At 38.8% G+C, this 25134-nt stretch overlaps 1 protein-coding gene across 4 annotated transcripts; it reads right to left on the bottom strand.

Moving 5' to 3' along the window:
- Positions 1-1501: 1501 nt before the first annotated feature.
- Positions 1502-24737, bottom strand: LOC122995204 (core histone macro-H2A.1). Of its 4 annotated transcripts, none has more exons than XM_044370248.1 (9): positions 24565-24737; positions 22190-22390; positions 21407-21513; positions 20994-21185; positions 19828-19935; positions 13528-13618; positions 10981-11070; positions 5526-5700; positions 1502-3108 (listed from the first exon to the last, which is right to left on the bottom strand). In XM_044370248.1, exons 2-9 carry the CDS (start codon positions 22359-22361, stop codon positions 2943-2945), a joined length of 1101 nt encoding a protein of 366 aa, XP_044226183.1. In that variant the 5' UTR covers positions 22362-22390; positions 24565-24737; the 3' UTR covers positions 1502-2942. The 4 variants fall into 4 exon arrangements, with proteins under 4 accessions (XP_044226183.1, XP_044226180.1, XP_044226182.1 ...); XM_044370245.1 differs by lacking the exon at positions 13528-13618 and adding an exon at positions 15335-15434 and having other exon boundaries at positions 24565-24734; XM_044370247.1 differs by lacking the exons at positions 13528-13618; positions 24565-24737 and adding exons at positions 15335-15434; positions 24398-24539.
- Positions 24738-25134: the final 397 nt, after the last annotated feature.

The raw sequence follows: 25134 nt of genomic DNA on the forward strand, positions 1-25134 counted from the left end.
AATTATTGACTGTGTACCTTAATAAATAAAGTCATTAGATGCAACCTTTCTTCTCCTGTTCTTTATTAAACAGGTAATTAAAATGATCAATAATTATCAATATTAACTGAGTGGAAACAATTTACCATGATATATTTTTCAGCTGTATCACCCAACTCTCAGCTCTACAGAGCTTAATAGTCTTTCAGCTTATTGTTTTGGTTTTGGTTCACTCACAGCTTCCATGAATATCATTCTGATAAACCCTTTGAACACTACCTGCTCAGCACCAGTCTGCTGGATGTGTAAGTAGGCAACACTGTTCACTAACACGTTCACCATTTCAACTTAAAATCTCATAATATGCAAGTAATGTGTTTGTGTCTTATTTCCATTGCCCAAACTGGCAAAAAAAAAAAATCAGGTTTAGGGTTTAGGAAAGATTGTCTTCATGTTTAAAAAAAAAGCCAACACTGACATTTTGCACATTTTAAAGCTTTTTGAGCACAAGATCTGCAGCTCACTAACAGGCAAGGATCATAAAATTCTTCGCCATTTTTGGAGAGAGAGAAAGGAATCTTACAGTCAGGTACAAAGTCATGGTGTTCTCACAAATTTAACTCAAATACCTTTGTCAAACACTAACTCCTACGTGTCATTTCAAAAAATTTCATGTTGTTTCAGTTGCTTCATGACAAGAAAACACGTCTGGAGACAAGTAATTGAAAGTGAAGTATAGCATAACAGTGAAAACCACTGCTGACAAAGCTCTAATGCCAGAATTTTGTTCCAACACATTGAATTTTTTGTTGCTTCAATCACCACTCTGCTGACTTTCAGAGTGTTAGATGGGTGAAGAAATTTTCAGTTTTTTCTTGCTTCATTTGTTTTTCTGCTCTAATAATGACACAAGTTGATCAACTGTGTCTTATGTTGGGATCAGGTGTGTGGAGGTTTTTATGAAAAACAGGCTTACAGGCCAAAAAATGGTCAAAATCATAAAATGTTATTAATGAGGATGTAAAAGTTGAGCAATAACAGCATACTCATCCCAAATGACATTTAAGCCGCTCTGCTTCATGCTCCTTTCCTTAAACCTGTGACCCTAAAATTTACCAGAAATGACAGCTCATCAGAATGTCCTCACACTGACATTTCCCCTCTTTTCTCGCTGTGAGACCATTTGGCCCTCGCAAGTACAGTACAGAAACACACACATGCTTGTTGAGCTGCGGATCCTGCAGGCTTTGAATGTGGCTCTCAGTCAAATCAAATAAATGTAGCATGTCATGCTTCTGCCATTTGTTCTGCAACACTTCAAATTATGCTCACTTTACTACAGTTGAGATGGATTTATTATTACACACTTGTTTCCTAAGGGGACAATGAAGTTTTCTCCCACAATTAAACTTCACACGTGCACTTTTTTTTTAATTACATGGAGACCCACAGTTCCTGGCAGCATCCTAAAGGTCTCCATGAAACATGGAATGATCTCATAATATCAAGAGGAACAAAATGATGTTTTTAAAGGTATTTTATTACCGGAGTGTGTACAGACTTTTTGTAGAATCATCAATTATAGCAATTCTTTAGAAATTTTCTTTTTTTTTTTTCATAAGAAAGTTAGGTTGCTGAAAAGTCCAAATGCAGCAGAGCAGTCAGGTTCCTCGTATACGTCCGTCAGTCCCAATTCAAATCCAACTCAAATAGACCAGCGTCTGTGTGAAGAGGCCTGCTGCTGCACAGAAAATGGCTGAGATGAAAAAAAAAAAAAAATCCAATTCTTGATAATAGGGAGCCATCTAGTGGCGGCTGAATGAAAGAGCAAACCAAAGCAGCAGCAAAGAGCCTCCACTTCCAGCAAAAACGAGTACATCTGTTTTATGGCTTAACAAAGACAAAACACACAAAAGAACAATCTCTTACATTTTTCTTTTTTTTTTTCTTCTTCCCAAATCAACTGTGCCATTTTAGAATCAGTGTGAAAATTAAAATAGAAAATAAAAATCTCTGTTACAGTCCAATATTTTACTATAACTTTTCACAAATACTCCATCTATATAAACACTGATAGAAACACACAATATAAACTATTAGTGCCCTGCAAAAAACACCAATTATACATTTTTATGTCATAAATTGATTTACTTTCCTGTAAATAACAACCAACAAACATTCAGTTTACAGTGTAAACTGTTTCTTAGTGCTAGTATCAGCATGAGTACTTATATACGGGCATTCATAACTTTTTTCCCTCCTTTCAATTGATCGAGTACTTTTGGAAATTCAAGGTCTCTGCAGGACACAAAGGAAACAAATGTAACACACAACACAAAAACAAAAACACTACTCTGTTATATTAGTCTCCAGAAGACCAAAATAGAGCAAACTGAACTCTTCTTTATGCTTTACCTTTTCATTATACAGTACTATTAACAACAGAGATGTTCCAAAACGCAGAATTATACCAAAAATACACTCAATTAAGTGTCTTGTGTTACTGAGATCAAAAGGAAGAGAATAGCTATTTTTACTGCCTTTTACTGCCATTACATGCATTAACCCGTATTCATCGGACTTCTCTGGAAGCCTTGTAATTGAGGAGTAGCTATCTCTCATAACATCTTTTATATATATCATGAAAATTAAATCTTAAAGTGAGTCTTCTCACTCTGTTGAATCTGTTTTGCGTGGCACTGTTTGTATTAAAAGACCGCAGAATGAACAGTGTACTTCTACATTTAAACGCCAGAGGTGACAAGTAAATAAGAAATTAAAAACAATATAGGAAAAATACAAACATAATGCAAAATCAAGTTCCCGGCCTTAAGAAAGATTCTTCTTTTTCTTCTTCTCTTCATTTTTTTAACAAATCACTAGTAAACACCTTCCTATTTCCTTGCAGGAAAAAAAAAAATGGTTGGGGAAAAGGGGTAAGGAGGTAAATACTCCCGACTCTTTTAGCTCGTCTCCAGCTTTGCCATTTCCTGCACGTAGATCCCGATGCTCTCACTGTCGAACAGCACGAAGTAGACGGTCTTGATGGTGGAAGACATGGTGGCCACGAAGTAGGTGGAGATGGCCTTGAGGATGAGCTGGGCCGCCGTCTGCTTCGGGAAACCGTTTCTGACAGGAAAGTACACACACACTTAGTGAAATGTGGTCCAACGCTGGAGAGACTTGTCACTTTTTATTTATTTGACCTGGACTCTGACTGCATGCTGTTAAAGGTCAGCAATAGCTTACAGTACATGTTTGGTTATTTACTGTATACTAGTTTAAATTTGAGGATCCATCTGGGTTAACATGGATAATTTTGTATATCATATTTCCTCAAATAGTGGCCGGGGCCTTTATTGGAAACAGGCTTATAATAGAGAGAGGCCTTTATTTCTAATTCTCTCTGTTTGATAAGTATGTTTTCTCATATTTTAGTACACAGCCTCCTTGTTTTCTGCTTCCATTTGCTCTGTTAAATTTTTGTTATTATATAACCGGTAATCCATTTACTCCAAACAATAATTGCAGCACTTGAGTTCCCATTAATGTATGCTCACTGGATCACTCAAGTTACCCTGGTTACCCATGCTCATGTAGTGTCACTGCCATCATTATCATTAAAATATGCGCCATTCTCCCTGTATTTAAATGAAATCGTGTGTCCCCCCCCCTCTCTCTCTGACAGTCGAGGGCTACACATGTACTCATAGAACTGGAGTTACATCCAAGTAACTACTATTTATGCTTAACTGGCCTGCACATTATATATAAACAGGCACCAGGAGTTTATCCACCCTTGTTTTTTTTCCCAGCCTGTTTTTGGGTCGGTCTTTATTTGTTCACACCCAGCCATTATCAGAGACCCGGCTTTTGATTGACTCCCATCTTTTATTTAAGGGAAATGTGGTATACAACATTTTTTTTAGGAAGTTAAATGTGAGACTTCATGATAGCACTAGAATCCAGTCACTCCATTTCTTCTTTACACATTTCACCCAGGATCATGACTTTTCCTGTTTTTCATGAGTGTGAAAACTCTAAAGCCACGTTCACACTGGGTTCATTCATTTGAGTCTGTGTTTCCCAACCTGAGGCTCCAGACGCATCCGCAAGATGAATCTGAGGGCTCATAAGATGAGGAAATAAGACATAAAACAAAGAATTTCTGCTTAACACATTTTTAGTTTAATTTCCCTTCATTTTTTTTAGACTTTTCTCTAATCTTTGCTTTTTTTATTGTGAAATCTTGGAGAGTTTTATCACCTCAGGCCTCCAAAAAACCATGGGGAAACATCATTCTTTGTTTGAACTGCTGCAACTCTTGGAAAAACAGTATTAAACCTGTGACAAGGGTACACGAGTAAATAACGCTTTGCCTTAAAGTTGTAAGCCAAAAAGTTTGGGAGCCACTGCTCTAACCTCGATGCTTTCACACAGTTGTTTCAGTCGACAGTGTGTTTGTGTAAATGTGTCTTGATCAAAGTGGAGGTGTTTAACACTGTTGCCTGGAAACCATGCCAACTCCCGTTTTGACTTGCATGGAAAAATGGAGAGTGATGTACGTGCAGGCAGAGACACATAACGCAAACTTTTTTTTATTGCTGACAATGCAAGAATGCCACTCATAATGTTACGATGACATGTGAGAAGACGTGGAGGATTTACTTCTAAGATTTCCTTTGTTTTGAACTTTTTCTCTTTATTTCAACTTTGTCACTTCAATGAAGAAAACTTTTTGTATTCTATAGTATTTCTTTTTTTTTTGTTCAACCTCTTAAATTACCTTTCGATACCTCCAGGTCTCTGAGCCCAAGACACAGAGGTGAAGACCTGCTGAGATGTCTTGTTTGTACTGGAGAACAAAATGCCACGGAGAGATCCTCTCTGCCCTCTCCATGTGTACACATTTGGAGCAACCTTTTGCACAGACTTCTTGTCTGGTTCTTCACAAGAAATTCTGTATCCTCAAGAAGAGAGTTTTTGAATAATTTCCTTGACAAAGACTTTTCTTCCAGTCAGAGTATGGATTACGCTCCTACTGCACACAGACTAATCTCAAATCACCTTGTTTGGGGGAACTCAGGTACGGTTTCTGCAGTCTGCAGTCTGGTTTGCAAAAAGTGTTCATGTTACTGCATTTTTAGACCAACCACTTCCAGCTATGGACTAAACCGCCCAAAGTGAAAATGCCCTTTAGCAGCTCTTCTCACTTTGAATATATTTTACATATTTTTTTATTGTAAATTTCCTTTTTACACTTGGAATTACTTAATTTTGCATATATTTTGACTGTTATGCACCACAACACCGAGGCAAATGCCTTATATGTGCAAACCTTCTTGGCAATAAACCTGTTTCTGATTCTAACAAATATCCCAAATGTGACTTTTACTCTTCAGCAAAAAAAGCCAAAAATGAGTATTAATCAGTCGAAGGTAAATATGAAAATACTTGAAACTAATGATTACATGATGCCTAGTATGTCAGGTGTGTTTCTTTCTTCCTGTGTGTGTGTGTGTGTGTGTGTGTGTGTGTGTTCCTACCTTCCGCTACCAATAGAGGGGAACGCCACAGACTTGAGTTTCTTCTCATCAGCAAGAGCCAGGCAGTTCTTCACTGTCTTGTCCAGCAACTCCTCACACTTGTCGGAGCCCCAGCCTGGACTGTTACAGTGGATGACGTACTTAGCGGGCAGACCAAAGCCGCCAGTCAACACAGCTGAAGGATGGAAGAGAAGAGGAGGACGAATGGTTAGTGAGGTGATGAGAGAAAAGGAAATAAAGATGGAGACAGTAGAGGAGGAAGGAGAGCAGAAAAGGAAACATACTTCTGGTAGAAGTACGTTTGTTCTGAAAGACAGAGTGGAGACATGTGGTGTCACTTCTCCAAATCCCTGCAAATATAATGCTGTTGAATGAATGTTTAAATGTTTACAACACTGAAAACATAATGAAACAAAATGAAAGTTAATGCCTGCAGTCACCCACAGATGCCGCCTGCTTTATTTTGTGAAATCAGTACCATAACATATATCTGATATCTGATTATATCTATCGGTGAGTGAACTTGTTCACCTCTAGCGTGCTGCTACTTGCCTGATTTCTGCATATCACATCCACCGTCTACAGTCAAAATCAGTTCTATTAACCTGTTTTGTCAGAAGTCAAACCCCAAAAGTTGAGTTTGGAGGCCGGAGATGCTAAAAGAATACTTTGCTTTGTGGAAAAAAGTGTGTGGCAAATCTCAGAGAGCTTAAAAGGGTTTGACCTGGTGGGCTGGATAAATCACTTCACCAGACAAATAGAGAGGAGGAGAGAAAAGGAGGAGAGGAAGAACGGGGAAGAGAAGAACAGAAACGGAGAAGACAAGAGAAAAGAAGACAAGAAAAAGAGTCTGTTCTCTGGAGTTTAAATGTTTAGTTTAGTCTTCCATCAAACCAGCAGCTGTAGACAGTGTAACTCAGCCAAAGCCCCTGATGCTGTGAAGTGAGAAAGCCTCCAGTCAGAGTTTATTAGCCCGCAGCGAGCGTGTGACTGGACTGGAGTCAAAGCTGAGGACGAGCTCATTTCCAGATGGCACACAGAGATGGAGGAACTTCACACAGCAGAGCGAGAGCCAATCACACTGCATGTGTGATCCGCTCGTGGGGAAAAGTCTGTGGATGATGATGATGATGATGATTACGGCTAAAGTTCAACTTGTTTTATGGTTTGGGAAGGTAGAACAGTGTGCGGTGGTGTTTGTGTATTGCACATCTGGAGATTACCTGTCAATCAAACTACAGTATGTGGACAGAACTGCCAGATTTATGTAGATTTTCTGTTGATGTGCTTGAGCTTCTGTAGGTGGCCCTCTTTTCTGTCAATTACATGCTAACGACCAAATTCTTTTATCCAACCCAAAACACTAAAATCAACGCTAATGTTGCTGCCAGACATATGAATCACATTACTTCCTGCGTGCAAATGTTGTTTTTTTTTTCTGGAAAAGATCTGCCAGGCTTTACTTTATACTCTTCTTAAAAGTCAATAAATGACACTGAGACAAAAGACTTAATACTTTCTTGAGTGGCCCTTTGTCATACTCCTTTGATAGATGGAAATTATTCAATACTACTTCACTGCAGAGAAAACACAGTGGCTGTACTGGAAGCACATGTGAATCCATAATGTAGTGATTCTGAAATTGTTTGTGTTTAGGCTTTGTCTCCTTTTTTTTTTCCAGTCGGCTAGGTCAGGTTTGCATTTATACTACTACCACATGTAGTCAAAGCTACTACCATACTACTACCAACTAGTTTTTGATTGTGGCAACAAATATGATAAAGATCAATACACTTATTTGTTATCTTTTTTATATTTATTTCTGCAACTAACAGTTATTTTAATTAGAAATTAACCTGTCGAAACTTTTGTTTTCAGGGAATAGTAAAAAAGTTCCTTTTATAATTTCCCAGAGTCAAAGGCGACGTCTTCAAATGTCTCGTTTTTTCTGATCAACAGTCCAAAACTCAAAGATATTCAGTTTAATATCATGTATGAAAAGAAAAGCCAGCAAATTTCTGGGTTTTTGTCTAAAAAAATTACCAAAACAATTATTAGCTTATTAAATCAGGCACTCGAGTAATCGTTGCAGTTCTACTCCTAAACACAAATATGTGAAAATTTATTTAGTTGTCAAACTCCTGAATAACTTTGCTTACGAAGCAACAACAAAATAAATATTGGCAGGCAGGTTAGGACTTGGTCACGCTACCGTTTCTAAAAGCCAAATCCCTAAATGGAATCACTGCAGTCAGTGGATTCGTAGTGAAGTAAAAATGCTCTGAGATTTCACAGAGTTCAACTTTGGCAGACTCTTGGATACAAATTAGTGCCACTGACCAGTTTGTAAACCAGCGGCAGACAGTGCTGACATTCAATGGAATGAGAAGAACCTGAACAAAATGAAGGAAGTTATTATTATATTAGCCGTGTCTGAATGAGAAGCACGGCATATAGAACTTTCCTCTTATATCTTTCTTTAACCAGGACCAAAAACCACTAGCACAACCTGCAAGTACTCACTATATCATCAACTATTATGTAAAAACACACAAATGAATTTTGCTATGCCACGTTTAACAAGTTATCATCTACCTTTCTAAAGATAACGGATAGTTCATAACTAGTAAACATAGAAACTTACTGAGCTCCCATTTGTCATCTAACACTTCTCATAAATTTTTACTTGCCATCTATACAGGAGATGAATTATGAATGAACCATTCATCATAAAGAAAAAAAACTTTGGACTATTAAACAAAATGAATTAAACTTCTGTTGGAATGACTGTGAGTAACTCTGGTACCTGCCCGGCCTTGAAATTGCTATATTTACTCGCTAAATCCAGATGAACAAATACTTAAAAACATACATTTTAAACATCCTAAAGAACTTGTTTGACGGATGTTCGTGAACCAGATCTGGTCAGGATGACCGTTTGGCTGATCCAGATTCCCAGAATCCCTGACAGGCTCTGTTGGCTCGCTGTTCAGTCACCTGGTAATCTATTTATGAGCTCCACACAGACCGGGATTAGGATGCTGAGCTAACTTGGCTGAATGTGAGAGAGAGAGAAGTGGCGAAGGTGGAGAGTGCTTGAAAAAGTGAGTGTTAGTGATGGATAATGAGAGAGACAGATGGAGAAAGAATAAGAGACGGGCAGAAAGTGGGAGACAAATGGACTGAAAGATAAAATAATCTGTAAGGGTTCAAACAATATGGCTCTCTGAAGACGGATGTCTTTAGTTTAAGACTGAAGTCGCCAAGGACAGATATTACGTGCCAATACTAAAGTCCTTTGATCATTTCATGACAAAAAATATCCAAGTAGTCACTGTTTCTATAAAAAGTGAATTTGTGGCATACAGCATTTAGAGCATCTGACATCAAAACTTCTAAACTCTGCGGCACTTCAATAATAAAGGAAGCTCTGACGACATTTAGTCTTTAAGGGAACAATTAATGAGTCCGAGTGTGTGAAACGTGTGTGTGTTCATATCCAAAGGACCGATCTTTACTGCCGTGCCCTGACATCATTTTCTGAATGTGGAAGCCAAAAGGACCCAGCCCTGTTTTTCTTGGTGTGTGTGTGTGTGTGAAGAGAGATTTGCAGGACACAATGACATCACTGTCATAGGAGCTGGGTGGTGCTCAAGTGGATCAATATGCACTTCACAAAGCCTTCAATGGCGACATTGAAAGTTAGATTGTGAAACTTCAGTGTCACCCTCAGTTGTTCCAAACCCAAAGCCGAGGCGGTGAGAAAAAAAAAAAAAAACAGAGATCAGAAGAACAAACACCATACTGCAACTATAACTACTGGTATTTTCATTATCGATTAATCAATTAATTGTTTTGTCTCTAAAATGTCAGAAAATAGTGAAAAATGCATTTTAGAAGCTGCAAACGGCAAATATTTGAGTTTTTCCTTAAAAAAGGTGATTAAAATGATTAACTGATTATCAAAATAATCTGTGGTTAATTTTCTGTCAATGGACTAACCGTTGCACCTCTAAAATATAAAGCAGAGTGTTAACAGACATCATCACTTTTTTGTTTCACTTTGTGGTAAACTGAGGTTCATGTTGAATGTTTTTAACTGCAGCAGGAAAAGTACCAGATGCAGAAAAGTCGAGCAGGTTGAAGAAGAATTTCTCTTCCTGTTTTGGATTTAAAACAGAAGGAAAAGTGGCGTTTTAAAAACAGAGTCAAGGAAACATGTCAACTCAAATTAGTATTAAACATCAGCTCTGGACCTGTTGCTTTGTCTTGTCGTCACCTCAGATTTCAACAGTCATTTCATGTTAACGCAGAAATGTTTGAAGTTCACAAGCACTAAAACTCCAAAACTTCACCAGTCAGCTAAATCCATAAATAATGCCCATAAATAATATCTTCAGTGCTTCGCAAGTTGTAATTTTTATTCACATTCAGCTGTGAAAACAGTATTATCAACAAGCTAACATTAGCACCAATTCATAAACATCTCCACTTTCCTCAGTTTAAAATAGCCGCTGAAACGTCAGCATCCGCCTTCTTAGTTGTTGTCACCATTTTATGGATAAACAAACCCTCCCTCTTAGAGATGCAATCTGATTGGTTAGTTTTAATGTCAAATTTACAGTGGGACCACCAATCACAGAGCTCCTTGACATATTTTCTACCTAGTAACTAGCAAAACTATAAGATCCTGATTGGGTGGGAAACAGGGATTTATTTTCCTGTCTGTGCTTGATTTTTCCAATTAAGACCATTTTTAGTGGTGTTAGGAAGGTTAATTTTGGCTTAGAAACATATAGATTGTAATGGTAAATGACTTTGAGAATATATTATAAAATAAATAAAATAAAATGAGAAGAAATGTTTTTTACAAGTACATTTTGATTCATCTTAGGCCCCCTGTGAGAGCCTAGAGGGCCCTGATGGCTCCCCACTGGCTTTACCATACAGGATGAAAGATGAGGAAATACAACAACATGCTGCATATTTGGCTACCAAATAAAATGCATTAACATCTAATAACTATTTGTATTCTATATAATTCTCGCTCAAGAAGTGGAAATTCTGTCAGGCTAAAATATAAAAACAGACAAAACACTGCCTGAGCACAACTGCACAGCAGAGGTTGTCTCCTTAGAATGATACTGAACTTCAGTTTACAAAAAATAAATCATATTTTGAGCAGTTTCGCAACAAAAAGAGAGGCGCAAATTCATAATAACAAAAGGTAATTAAAATCTTAACCTACTATGAATCTGTGACAGACAGCAGGAACTCAACAAAGATCAAAGGTACATGCAAGAGATGAAATAAGAGTCCTTGAATGTCGCTGACCAAACACTCAGGCACAAAATAGAAACTGTGCTGATAAGATGGTCTGAGTTTCTGTATAAATACAGGGTAAGTAGCAGGTACTGATTCCCAAATCTAGACCGCTTTTGCACTGAACACTTACCGCCAGCCACCTCCAGAGGGCCGTTTTTCTTCCTCAGCTCCTGCAGCGCTTCAGTGAACTCCTTCCCTCCCTTCTTTTCCAGAGCAGAGCCTGTGAGTAGAAGACAGGACTGTGGTGATCACATCCTCATGTATCGCAGACAAGCAGACAGAAGGACAATCAGATAGACAGACAGCAGGAAAGAGAAGAGGTGATGGTCATGCAGACAGACAGACAGACAGACAGGCAAGCAGGCAGACATGGAGACAGGTAAACAGACAGGTAAGCAGGCTGAGAACAATGCTGTCAATCATTTCACCTGGCCTCTCTCTGAATCTCTAAGCTCACGTGCAGCTCACTGAAGCTCTGTTACTTTATTTGTAAGACTCAGGAAAAGTTTCACAAATGAAGTGCAAAGATTCAAAGGCTGCTATTTTCCACATGACTCATTCTGAGTCAGTTAAACTAATCTATTAAAGTCCCAGTCCCTAATTACTTCCCTCTGTCTTCACATACTGGCTTATTTGCAGAAGACTGAAGGTATTTTCTTTCACCCTCAAATTAAACACTGAACAAGTGTTTATTTTTTTTTATTTAAAAAAAAAAAAAAAGTGTGTTCCAGATGAAAATGTAAAAGCTTTGTTGATCTTGTTTGCACAAACATGTCAGGTAAAACAGTCCAGAGAGTTATTCAAGTTCAACTCTGAAGAAGAAGAAGAAGAAGAACACACATCCAGAATTCACGAGGGCATCGGGGAAGCTGTTTTTTTTCCTATTTATTTTGACAGCTAAAGGAAGTAATTCCACATCGATCACACTCTTTCAGATTTAGTCCGAGCTAAAAGGAGAGAAGCCACAAAAGGACACCAGAGAGAAGGGAGGTGATTCAAGTCCACCAGAGCCAGAGATATGAATGTTCTGGCTGCGATATCATTAAAACAGGCGGGAGAAAAGAACACCATATGGTTAATGTCAGCCTTTTTAAGACAAGTTTTAAAATAAAATTATTTAAAAACAGCCAATAAAAGCAAGCAGATAAAGGACGGTTACTAGTTAAACATTCCCTCATTCATTAATTCAACATCAGGATTTTGAATTTGAGGCCTCAGGAAATAAATGTTTCAATCAGAAACTGAACTGACAGCACAGTCGAGGGGATGGAGGTTACAGGAAATGAAGCGAGTCCCAGACAGCCTGCGTTTTCAGTCAAGTGGAACATAAAATACAAGCAGCAGCAGCAGCAGCAGCAGCATGGTTTCACGATTACACCAACAGAGATATATAGTCGTGTAGGCTTTACATGATGCACTCGACTGCTCACATTTCTGGTAACACTGCATCTCTTACATGACTAACAGCATTTGGATATGTCATAACTACTGATGGTTATACATTGAAGTATTGGAGCTCTACAAGGTGAAGCACTTGTGCATCGTCAGTAGGGGGAAAACAGCAACACGTGGGCCATCCATATATCCCTGCTTTACACATTTTGTGTGATTTGCAGGCTGGAGTTCTTCTCATGGCTGTAAATTGTGAAAATAAACTTGCAGAGATTTTAAAGATTCATGAGACAGTGAACATTTCCTCTGGTCTACTCAATATTAGGAAAGTTGGGTACAGATCACCGAGTTATCAGGCGTTCAGACCGAATACGACGCTGCGTGAAAACAACCCGAGGTGCTGTGATGGTGAGAGCATGGTGCTTCAGGAGAAAATTTAATTTGATCCAGGAGGGGGCCAGTTTGAGTAAGATTCATGTGTTTGAACTTTTATCAGACACCAAAACACAGCACGGTGATTTATAATACTGTGTGACATGATGTTACAACCCTGGAAAGATAAAACAGAAACCATCATTAGTAGAAATGCGGCGTTCTCGTTACAACGTAATCTTCCAGAAATATATTTTCGCATCGAACGGCAACATGGCTGCTGCTGTGGGATGACAGTGCATTGTGGGAAAAGTCGAGCCTTTCACCGGACGACCCTGCGTTTATGTGCGACGGCACCTCTGTTGAGCCGGTTTCAGTTCAGATTTGAAAGGTTTCATCCTGTTTTTAGTAAACTACCAGATTCAAATTATCCTCTTCACAGTGTCCACATTTAGTTTGTCTTCTGGGTTAGGATAATTGAAAACATAGCGTGTGAATGCAACACTCTTTGGCAGCTGACTTTCAAATCCTGGAAACTGCGGTTTCCCACACGCACACCATTGCATAAATAAACGTTTTTTTTTTAATTTTTCAAAACAGTCCCTGATTGCTCAATTCAAGCCTCTGCAAGTTCATTTTCACTCATGATACAGTGTAGGTCTTTCAGTCAGTGTTTCACCAAATTACATAAATACTATAAAAAGGGAGATGTTGGGTTCTGGGTTAGAGGTTCTTCTATAGTGCAGGTCTGTATGCTGTATGCAGAAGAACGCCGGCTAAATAAACACTGCAGGATATAAATTGTGATGCTGCTGTGATGTTTGTCCACAGACTGCAGTGCAGACTATCTGGAATATGCAGAGAGAGAGCAGACAGGCGGTCGTGGTCTCGGTGGCATCAATGGTTCCTTTACCTACTTCACCACCTGTATAGAGGGAGGTGTTGGTCGGGTGAACGACAGCGTCGCTCTCCACGATGGAAATGTCGGCTTGGACAACTTGCAACTACAGATGACAACGACAACAAACAAACAAACAAACAGGCAAAAAAACATGGTGGTAAAAACACAGAGTGATCAGGAATAACAAGATGGGACAAGGAAGTAGAGAGAAAAAAAGGATGAAAGAGAAGAACAGGAAGAGAAGAGAAAGAAGTGAGCGCGCTCCTTATTGGCTGATGACATCACAGGAAACAAGGAGCCAACTGAAAACACGGTGGGTCACATAATGTAATTAGGAAGCAGGGCTGCACATTTAGTCAGATTTACTTTAAGAAACAACACTGAACTACAATAAATCACCCAATAAACAAGTCTGATGGAAGAGTGTATTTTAAAATATTCAAATTCTTTTTTTTTTTTTTTTAAATCAGTTCTCTGACTAATTGTGTCGTCCTAATTTCTTGCCTCATTAAGATGAGTCAAGAATTTAATGATCACACTCCAGGCGAGCCACCTAACAGTCAGGCTAACAGAGTTTCATGTCAGTTTTTCATCTGTTAATTGTTGCTTTATTTCAGTCCGATAGTTTTTTTTTTTCTCCTAGGATTACAGTGATTATTAAGCATAACAAAATGTCTGTCAGCCACCTGAAAGGAAGATAACCTGGAATGAACTTTCACACATCTACACGATAGGAAGAGCGAGCGGGATCACTGCTCTGAGGGGCTTTGATATAAAAAAAATCATTGAATGTCTCCACAGAAATGCATTTATTGCTTATGGGAATTGTATTTTATTTATGATGTTCTATTGATCTGCATGTTACTCGAGGTCACAGAGGATCAAAGTGAAAACCCTCATCATGTATTCACACTGCGAGCAACACCATCAACAAGGTGTTTTATTTCCTGCAGAGCTGACTGGTCTCAAATCATTACCAAGCACATCTGCTGCATTTACCAGCATTTCAATAAGCACACGCAAAAATGAGAAGTTAGTTACAGCTGTTCAAAGAATCTTTTTAAAAAAAAACAAAAAAAACAAAACACTGCAGCAATAAACGAGTAAATAACAGTACTTGGGGAATGGCTGCATCTTTCACCGGGGTCGACTGCTATCTTTAAGTAATTTGACTGAGCTTCCATTTAAGGCCAATATCAAAGCAGCCAAAAACATCATTTGTCCATTAAAAGTCGTGTAGCTGTATTAAACCTAAAATAAATTTTCACCAACTATAAGGAGCAGACTTTTCATATTGATTTTCAACCACTTCATATCTCCATTAGTCTAAAATATGTATTCCCTGCTTTAAGAGGAAAATGTAATAATATAGTTATAGAAAGTGTAAAGAAAAATGCAGAGAAAACAGCAATGACCTGCTGATTATGCACTAGATTCCCTTTAAGTGTACAAAAAATAAGCAATAACTGGTTACCTGGATTTTTTTTTATAATCAGATCTTCAACTGCTTTTTAATAAATCAAAATTAACAGATACATTTCTGATTTCTTAAAAAAAATGGCAACTTATAAAATGATGAGCCACAGTTAAGCCAGTTAAGCCAAGCAAGACAACAACCAAGTTACCCGCAGTGTGAATTGAACAGATCTGGTGGAAGACGGTTTCTTCTATCCAGTCAACCAGCCTGAAACTTTAATCTTATAGTTCTGATTCACTGAGGATTTATTTTAGGAGAAGTTATCAAGCCGTTGAACATTCAAGGATTTTAAGAATCTCAAAACCCCACTGGGACCTTGAGAAGGTGGGAGGGGGAGCTCACCTAGATCATCTTTAAGTTCAAGTTCAGCATTGGTGGGGTTGATGACCCCCTCCACGTCAAAGCCAGCCAAGTTACTGACCTCACTGTGGATAAGGTTGAGCTGCGGAGGAGGAGGAGGAGGCGAGGGGTGGAGGGGGGGGGAAGCGAAGAGGAGGCATGCAGAGGAGGGGGGAGGGCAAGAAGGAAGAGGGGAGGAAGCAAAGCCATTAAAATCAGATTCACACCGCAGCTTAAAGGGATACCTTCACTTTTTGATGATTGGGGAAACGAGACATTCAACATATCTGCTTTAAGTCAATGAACACTACATGTACTGTATGTTTGTTTAATGAGTAACAGCTTAAGAACTTGAGTACAGGGTACACAAGAAGTAGAGAAAATAATTTCCTTATGAAAAAATACTCAGTAACAATTACAACACCGCTAGTCTGCTACAAAGATGACTAACATCAGGTTTGAGCAAGATTTTAGCATTTATCAGCAATGAAATGCATCTCAGGGTCAGAACCTTGTTGTGCAAGTTTTAAGAAAAACAGAGGAGCAAGGAGGCCAAATGATCTCTGCTCAAACTTCAGCTGTAGGGCCGCAACTAACAATTATTTTCATTATTGATTTATCTGCAGATTATTTCCTCGATTAATGGTTTGGTCGACCACAATTTCCTCTGGCCTGTGGTGATGCCTTCAATTTGCTTATTTTGTCCAACCAACAGTCCAGAAATTGAAGATACTCAACTGACTGTTGAAGAAAAACAGCAAAGTCTCACATTTATGAAGTTGGAACCAGAGAACTGTTTGGGAATTTTTGCATGAAAAACGACTGAAACGATGAATCGCCGCTGATTAATTTTCAATACGTCAAGGAACACAGCCTGACCTCACCTGCGAAACACGGGCACGCAACATCAACGAGACAGACAGTGGCCACAAGGTGAAAGTAGTGCTGCTAAAAAGGTATGCAAATTCATGTGACCCAATTCAGAAGCTGTGTTTGTAATTATAATAATCATTAAGTGTTTATTATTTTGTCTACCTCCTGCATACTGTATCTTGCAATGTCCCTTTAGTGTTCCCATGTAGTCAGTCGGTTGTCTTACTATTTATGTTGCGCTATGAAAAAAAACATTTCAAGACATTTATACTGCTTGCTGTGAATTTGGTTTTTAGGTCCAAATTTCATTGATGTATGACTACCTGTGTCTCATAGTTTTAGGGGCAGAAAACTGAAGGACGAGTGCAAACAGTTACTAACAGTCTGTGACTTAGCAAAGTGAAAACAGTGTAAAACTGAAGTCAAAATGTCAAGGTATCCTTTTAAATGCTAAGAATCTCCAATGGACAGACTCCATGTTAGTACCTCAGAGTTTAAGATTCACAAGTCATCTATTATACAAACACCTAATTTCACCTCTAAAGGATAATAAAGGCCCAGATCATCCCCCCCCAAAAAGCAGTGACAGAGAAAGCAGTGACGACAGAACAGTGTGTGAGACTGAGACTGAATAAAACACTGAAGGAAATGCTCAGGCAGGAAATGTGCAGCTACAATAATTAAGTCTATAAAAACAGAAACAGACTAGCTTTTCTATTTGTGGGTTCATTACCTTAATCAGTGGGAGGCTAACTGTGTTCATTTGATTAATTACCTTCTTCTGATTTCAACAGCTGCTGCAATCTGCGGTCAGCACACAGTCGTGTACGGAGCCATTTTACTAATAAAGAGAGTATATGACAGCAGACAAATGCTGCTCCTACTCGTTCAATTCAATTCAATTAGTTCGAGTTGAATTTCAAATCAATGCAATACATGTAGAAATAAGTCAACACTATCATGCCCGGACAGAATGTGTTTCGACTCATATTTTAGCCTGAGCAATTCACAAATTAATGAAATAATAATATATTTTTAAACACTACAGGTGTTACTTACAGCAGGGTTTTGCTGTCACCATGACAAAAAAATATATGTTTTTGTGTTATAATGATAAAGTGTATTTCTTTATTACAAAATTTGTTATAATAATGTTTTTTACTGTGACAAACAGACCAACCACAGGATTTTTTAATAACAGATATTAGTTTTTTAGAATTAAATCTGGACTACTATTAATCCACCTTCTGGACATGAACCGCCAAGGAAGTGATTTGTATAAGCGGTATATATATATATATATATATATATATATGCAACCATGGTAACACGCATTTGCATAGGCAAGTCATTTACATGGATGATCCACAACCAGAAAGTGAAAGGCAGTTAAAACAGCACTTTGCAGTTCTTGTGTCAGTCTGTGAATTTTAGCAGTTCTTCATTAACAGTGAATGAAATGTGGCCACACAGTAATTATCTCCTCTGGAATATTACAGTACCATCCTGTTTCCACCTGTCTGTCATTATTCATAACATGATACAAGTCCAGATATAGTTTTGACTAATAATATCATAATTTGCTTATGATGAGTTGTTTTTCCTCTTATAATGAGAAAAAAAACATCTTGTTATAACAAGTAAAGTATCAAAAAGGTGCTCTCGTTATTACAAGAAGGTTTTCTCCTGATATTCAGAAACTGAGCAATTTTTTTTGTCATGGTGGCAGCAGTATCCTGCCATAGTTGCTAAAACACTAAGACAGCAGACAAATGACACACGCAGTTAAACAATTAAATGTGTGTGCTCCTACTGTACATCTGTTACTGTTAATATATCAGCTATATATTAGTATCAGCGTATGCATGGTAGACCAAAGCATGCAGTGCCAAAGTCACACCTGAGCTGAAACAAGAAGTAAATTCCCATATTTGTTTTTAGCCACAGGAGATTTGACTTTTTGCATTTCAAGAGGGTAATAGAGGGTTTTATTCTTATGTCATACAACAGTGAGAGTGCTTTAAACATGTCCAGTTTATTGCCCAAACTGAGCGTGCATATTTCTTGTCATATTTCTAGCAAAAATCATAATAAAATCAGTAATTATTAACATTTATTATCACTCTTTAAAATCAAGAAGAGGGATCAGTGACACTTCTTGCATCATTCTTGAGTAATTCATTCTCTTACACACAGTGTCGTTCCCCTGCCTTTTTTTTATCTCTTTCATACTCAAATCTATTTTTGAAAGCTTCTGATCTTGCTGATCTTATGATCTTGAAACTTCAACATTAAAAAAAAAAAAACTTTGATAGGGCTTAGATGGAACTTTCAGACAAATTTACTTCCATGTTTCAGCTCTATAATAAAGGTTAAAAAGGATTAAAGTGAGGGGTGGGCGAGGGGGGGGGGCTATGGTTTACAGATCTGAGATAGACACACAGTTAACACGGCATTCATGATTGCTACTATTATAGTTCAAGCTCAGTGTCACTACTCTGTTGCGCAGCACTATAAGCCCTAATATGAGGTCTATTGTTAAGAAGGTGCAGCAATTAATGAGCAAAATATCACAAACAGCCGTCCTTCTACGAGACAGACCAGATGATTAATGAAGAAAACATTATCACATCATCTTCGATTGATATCACCTCTCAAATCTGGTTCAATTACAAGGAGGAAGTATAAATAAAAGACTGAATAAGAAACAGGTGAATATATTATGGAGCTCTACATCTAACAGTTTGTAATCTTAAATCGAATAAGAATAATTTTCTTATCAGTAAAATTCTTATAAAAAGGTATACTATGCAGGATTTTTCTACAAAACAATGTATGGACGCATACAAAAATCCTCTCAATCATCACTTATGAACCACTAGAAGTGTATGACAGTGTATTTATCTACAGACACCCTGCCCTCTACCTGTATTTTCTTATCATTTTGCTGTGTTTGGGATGTTTCTGGCTGTCAACGTTTGGGCGGTGGGTGTTTATCCCCCAGCCATTAACAGCATGCAGAGTGTGAGGTCGGGACTCGTAGCGTCGCGACCAGGTTACATCACTGTCTCTGTCTCTCTGCACTGCTCTCTGTCTGTGTCATGGATGTATGAAGAGAACAGGTCTGTGTCTGTTTGGCCGAGGGCAGGGCTGAGCTACACACACGCAGAGCAGAGAGGACAAAGCGGACACGATGAAGCTGCGCTTTGGCTGCATTCACTCCAAATCCGACAACGTGGCACCTTTCTGCAGGGTTGTGCAGAGGCTGCGTTTATTTGTGCTTTAGAACGTAACCACCGTGACACAATCAGAAAATTATGTTTCATTTATCTGATTTACTGCTTTGTTCTCTCTACCACCGCTCCCTCTCTTCATTCACTCTCTAGCTCGCTCGACCACCACTGTTCTCTCTCTCTCTCTCTCTCTCTCTCACTCGCTCTGGTGTCGCTGAGCCGGGGAGGAGGGGCAAACTTTGAATGTTGTGTTTACAAACACCAACTGACAAATCCTGCATAGTATACCTTTAAGGACATAAAAAGGATAATTAAAAAGTTCCTAAGAAAACTGTTTATACTGAGCACTGATCTTGGGTTCGTGTATCTGTGATTTGACAGAAAACTGACCTTCTGACCCAGGAAAAGGCTCTTGGTGGAGAGCACGGTGAAGCTGTCGGCTGGAGATCCCTCTGTGGTGCTGTCTGCCGACGCCGCCTTGCTCACCTCACCCTGTTTCTGTTGAGGACAGAGTACACAATGTTGATACTACGTGACTCTAAATATACCAATATTCTTTTCTGTCTCCCTCTATTGGGAGGTCAGAGGTCAGGATCAGCTACAGAGCATCGCCCTTTTTAGTAATTTTTTAAGCAAATATGCCAAAAGTTTGCTGTTTTCAGACTCTTCAATGTGAAAATTTAATGCTTTTCTTTGCTGCATATGACAGTAAACTGAATAGGTTTTGTATTGTTGGTTGGCCAAAACAAGACATTTGAAGATGTTGACGTTTTATAGACCAAACGATTATCGAGAAAATAATCGGTAGATTAAATGATAATGAAAATACTTAGTTGCAGCACTAGTTTAAGCCATTTAGTGTACATACATATACAAACAGACAAACCTGCCCCCAAAATAAAACAAATCTGATTGTAGTCCCTAAAATTTAACCAATAACTTTTGGACTTGTCCCAACTTTGTCAAAATGTGAAATCAGTTAAAAACACATCAGGAAATAATTAAATACGTGCATCAGTCCAGATCTCATTTCGATAAATTCTGATTTCCAAGTATGAAGAAACGCTGGCAATAAGACGTCAACATTTATCTATTTATTTCTCATTTTACTCTCCTGGGTCTCATGTTCTTATTTATACAAAAAAATCACATGTTTGAATGACTCTCAGTTATCCAAACTAATCAAACTACAGGACTGAAGATGAACAAGACCCGACAGCTTGCTCCAGACATGACTGGTGAGGTTTGACATGTTTGACGTGTTTATGAAACTGTGCTCGATTATAAGACAAAGCTTGGCATTTTCACCCCTTTAATTCAGAGATCCAGCTCAGGTTATTGCTTTGTAAACATGTTTCTTTTTAAAAAAAAAAATCTGTATTTCTTCATAAACTTTTTTTTTTTGTTTAATTTGAACATGTTTATAACAATCAGCATCCCAAAACATTAAGTGGTGCTCTTAAGCAGCCAAATAAATATTTAATCACAGGTGTTGAGTAATGAAACTTTACCCACGTTCAGCATTAATTACGTAGCCTGCTAATATCATGCCATACCTTAGCCTTCCCTCCTGCCTTTTTCCCACTCATTTTGTTAGCCGCTGTTTTCTTGACCGACTTGGGTTTCTTCTCTGGGGCGGGTGAGACGGGTGTTTCCAGTTTGCCCTTTGCGCCTCTCTTCTTAGCCAGCAGCTCTGGATGGATGTTAGGCAGGACTCCACCTGCTGCGATGGTCACACCTTTCAGCAACTGAGACGGCAAGACAAAGCAAAAGACATGTGGAGTTCACATGGTCCCGTGCTGACTGGAAGGTAAGAAATCAATCTAAAAATGTGTGGTGGGCGTTAGAAAATACTGACAATGATATTAATCATACACGTTTTTTTTGTAAATGGGGTAAAGCCTGAAAAGTGGCGGATCAAATATGAAAATAAATGTGACATAATATCAATTTTCAAGTAGCTGCTGACCTGGTTTAACTCCTCATCGTTGGCGATGGCCAGCAGGATGTGTCGTGGTGTGACGCGACCTTTCTTATTGTCTCTGGCTGCATTCCCCGCCAATTCCAGGATTTCCGCTACAAATGTAAAGAAAAAATATCAAGAGAGTTCATCAATCAACATCGTAGAGCATGAGGAGTATAGAAAAATCAGTTCATGTCTCTGAACGCTTAGGTGAACCGAATGTTGTTATGTTTTATAAAATTAGTGTAGTGTAAAAATTAATCAGTATACACGAGAACAGAACAAAATGGCGACAACTACACTCAAAGTGCAAGCATGCCTCCAAATGTAACCCATCAACTTTTTTTTTTTTTTTTTTTTAGCAAATACCAGGAGATTAGGTGATTTCTGAACTGTGAAATCCCTGAATATACAGCTTTAAAGTGCCTCCTCATCAGTAATCACAAACTGTCATATCTCTACGCTGAAGCTGATGTCGGCAAGTTTGTGTGGGAAAGCTTCCTAATTTCTACATGTAGCAGTTGCCTCTTTGGTTGCATTACTTTCTTTTTGATATCAATAAATATAAAAAAAGAGTCATTTGTGCCAAAACAATTACACATTTAAAAAACTTTCACTTGAGAGTACAGTAATAAATTACAGTAAAGTGACTACTGCACTCAGATTCCTTCACATCCACTCTCACAGAGTGCTGCAGTTGTAGCTGCAGTATTAATATTCAGTATTACCTGGAGCAATAAACGCCTAAAACAACGTGTATTATGTACATACTGTATGTTGTTAACTCACCAGTGAGATACTCAAGGACAGCAGCCAGGTAGACGGGCGCTCCCACCCCGATGCGGTATTTTGGCAGGCCCCTCTTGATGTAGCGCAGCATGCGCCCCACAGGGAAGATGACCCCGGCCTTGGTGGACCGGGACGTCTTAGTCGACTTCTTCTTTCCTCCTCGGCTCGACATGGTTCTGAGATCGCTACCAGTGTCAGGCTCTGCAGGGACACATCAGCGATAATCCATTAACACATATGAATATTACTGATTTTCTTTCTTCTCATTTTAAAAGGTGAAATAAATACATTAGACAACATTTGTAAATACAAACTCATCTCAAACAGAGGCAAAACACCCCCTCCGATCTTCCCAAACTTAAATTCTGCAGATTCATCCTATTTGCACACATCAAATTCTCCTCTTGAGTAAAGAGACTATAAACCGTCTCCCAATAAAGCAGTTAAACTAAAGGCCCAAACACACTGAAAGCAATAAATGACGCGCCTCATTTGACACTCCAAAATCAAAACAAGGTCAGAGTAGGGGCGTCAAGGCAGTTTGTCGCGCCTCATAACGCTTTTGTTGTGCATTCGGCCATTTAAAACAATAGGTGTACTGCAAAACATGAGCGTCAGATGCTTTCAGTGTATTTGGGCCTAACGGGAACTGATCACTCCTGTTCCTGGGACTGGCTGGGAATCACTGAATAATTTAAAAGCATAAATTCTGACACTTTAAAAACATACTAAAATTATACTTTTGTGATGTCTGTCTTTGCAGAGAGAAAACACTGACAGGGAACATTCTTCTCAGTATGACACAAATGCATTCAATCTGTTTTCTAAATAATGTTACAACAAACTAAATGCAATTCTTGTAAATATTTAAAAAGTGTTCTGAAGATCTAACACATTTTGACGTCTTAAAACTGATACATAAAAGCTTTTATAGCAGGAAATGCATTCCAACGTCCACATCTAACCCCTTATAATAAATAAAAATATTTTTGTTGCTGTCATATGAAACTCCCTCGTTTAAGACTTTCAGTAAGTTATGCTTTGTTCACATAAACTTATTGACTATTAATCCCCTGAATGCATCCATAAGAACGACAGCTCATGTCTCTCATGGTAATGTGCAGCTTAGATTTGGCCCTGAATGCAACTACTTACTGAATATAACTTTCTTACTGGAGCATCAAAGTGTGAATGGGTTCAGTCTCCTGGTTTTGTAGTCTGTGATTTCTCTAGAAACACATGAATAAAGACTTGTCGTCGCCTCTGGTAACGGCCATTAAATACCAGAAAGAAATGAGCCACAAGAAACAAGAAACTCTCCTTGTCAAACATAAGACAAAGTGTTTTTGTCGCTGACTAACCCAAGGTGATTTAGGACACAATATGCTGCTTAGCCTCATGACTCTCATTCATTAAGCATGTTGGTGCAGTAATTACCAAAGATTCACATCAGGCTTTCTATGTGTTTTCTTTCAATTAGCCTCAGGCCAAAGAGCAGCCTGAATGTCACATCAACTGAAGGAAAACAAGGATTATCATAAAAGCAGTGCTGCAAACAGATATTTTATTATTAACATATTAACATTAAAATCCTAACATCCTGGGACTGTTCAATTATTATATGTAAATATGCATATGGTAATGATTTAGGTGGTTAAACTCATATATTATAAAACAATATAAAATATCTCAAGTCAATCCTGTAGATTATGTCATCATGTCAAAAATGATTGTGAATTAATGTCATCTGTTAGTGAGCCAGATGCAGACACCAATTAGCTGTTTGTACTGGTAATCAATTAGCCCCCTACCATAGGCCAGGCTATTTCTTTAACCTGGTCAAATGCATGGATTTCACACGCTTAATCATATCAAACATAACCTTATTGACCAGCAGAAAACAGAAACAGATCTTTTTTTTTTTCCTACAACATCTGCGACATTTCTCCACTCCGGCCAGGTGCAGGTGGGTTTAACCGCCACACTGGGCATTTATTCCTGCTGGCCACTGACAAGACATATTTCTGCATGTCAAGAGCCCGATATCTTTTTTTTTTTATCTTTTTTTTCAATCTACATACTGTCCTAACAAACAAACAAACGGCCTGAGGACATTTTCCTGTTTATGTCAGCGAGCTTTCAGATTGAAATAACCCCGGCAGAGCGGCAGCAGCTGCCCGTTCCTCCTTCCCTCCCCTCCCCGCCTGCCTGTCAGCTCCAGCGGCTCGGTCTCCGCTCTCGGCCTCCAATGCCAGAAAAAACACGAAATGGCAACGTTAACGACTCAGCCCGGTGAACGGAGAGCGGCTCGGCCGACAAGAAGCGACCATACCCGACCCGGCACGGCGGTGTGAAAACCCAGGTGGAGTACTTACATAGCAGGGCACGGCGGAAAAAAATGTCTCCGGTAACAAGCTCGGGCAGTGTCCTCGTCTCCCACAATCCACAGCGTGCTGGAAATATCGGCGAGAGCCAGCGCTGCCCGCCGAGCAAAGCAACTACTGGAGAGCAGAGAGCAAACCTGCTGAATCTTAAAGCTGGGTCGTGTCTAGATGGTTACCCTAGATTTGCGAAACTATCGCGAGATTTGTACGCAATATTTTTCATTGTGCGCGTTGTTCAAAATAATACATTTGTATGATGTTATAACGCTGTGATTATGGTCTATATAGGTTTATGCACAAAAAAAAACACTTGGGTGGGTTTATAGAGAGGTCATAGTTTGGGTTAAAATGGTCACTCTCGCGAGATCTCTCGCAAATCTAGGGTTACCATCTAGACATGACCAGCTGCCGAGATGCTCTGTAACTCTTTACCTATGCTCTTTACGCCTTTAATTTGTCTGAGAAAATACGTGTTTTGACTCGAAATGTCGACCATTACCCGAGCGGATCGATGCTTCGCTCACATTTAAGCTTTCCTACAGTCACATGATAAATATTTAC

This window comes from Thunnus albacares, chromosome 13, assembly GCF_914725855.1.
Source record: "Thunnus albacares chromosome 13, fThuAlb1.1, whole genome shotgun sequence".
Taxonomy (NCBI): Eukaryota; Metazoa; Chordata; class Actinopteri; order Scombriformes; family Scombridae; genus Thunnus; species Thunnus albacares.

Bases quoted from the DNA above. Each gene is read 5' to 3' on its own strand.
- LOC122995204 (XM_044370245.1), bottom strand. From the start codon at position 22,361: ATGTCGAGCCGAGGAGGAAAGAAGAAGTCGACTAAGACGTCCCGGTCC. The intron at 19,936-20,993 runs GTATGGCATGAT...TGTCCTCAACAG, and splicing joins AGGCAGGAGGGAAGGCTAAG to AAACAGGGTGAGGTGAGCAA. The intron at 5,701-10,980 runs GTAAGTGTTCAG...TCCATCCTTCAG, and splicing joins CCCTCTGGAGGTGGCTGGCG to CTGTGTTGACTGGCGGCTTT.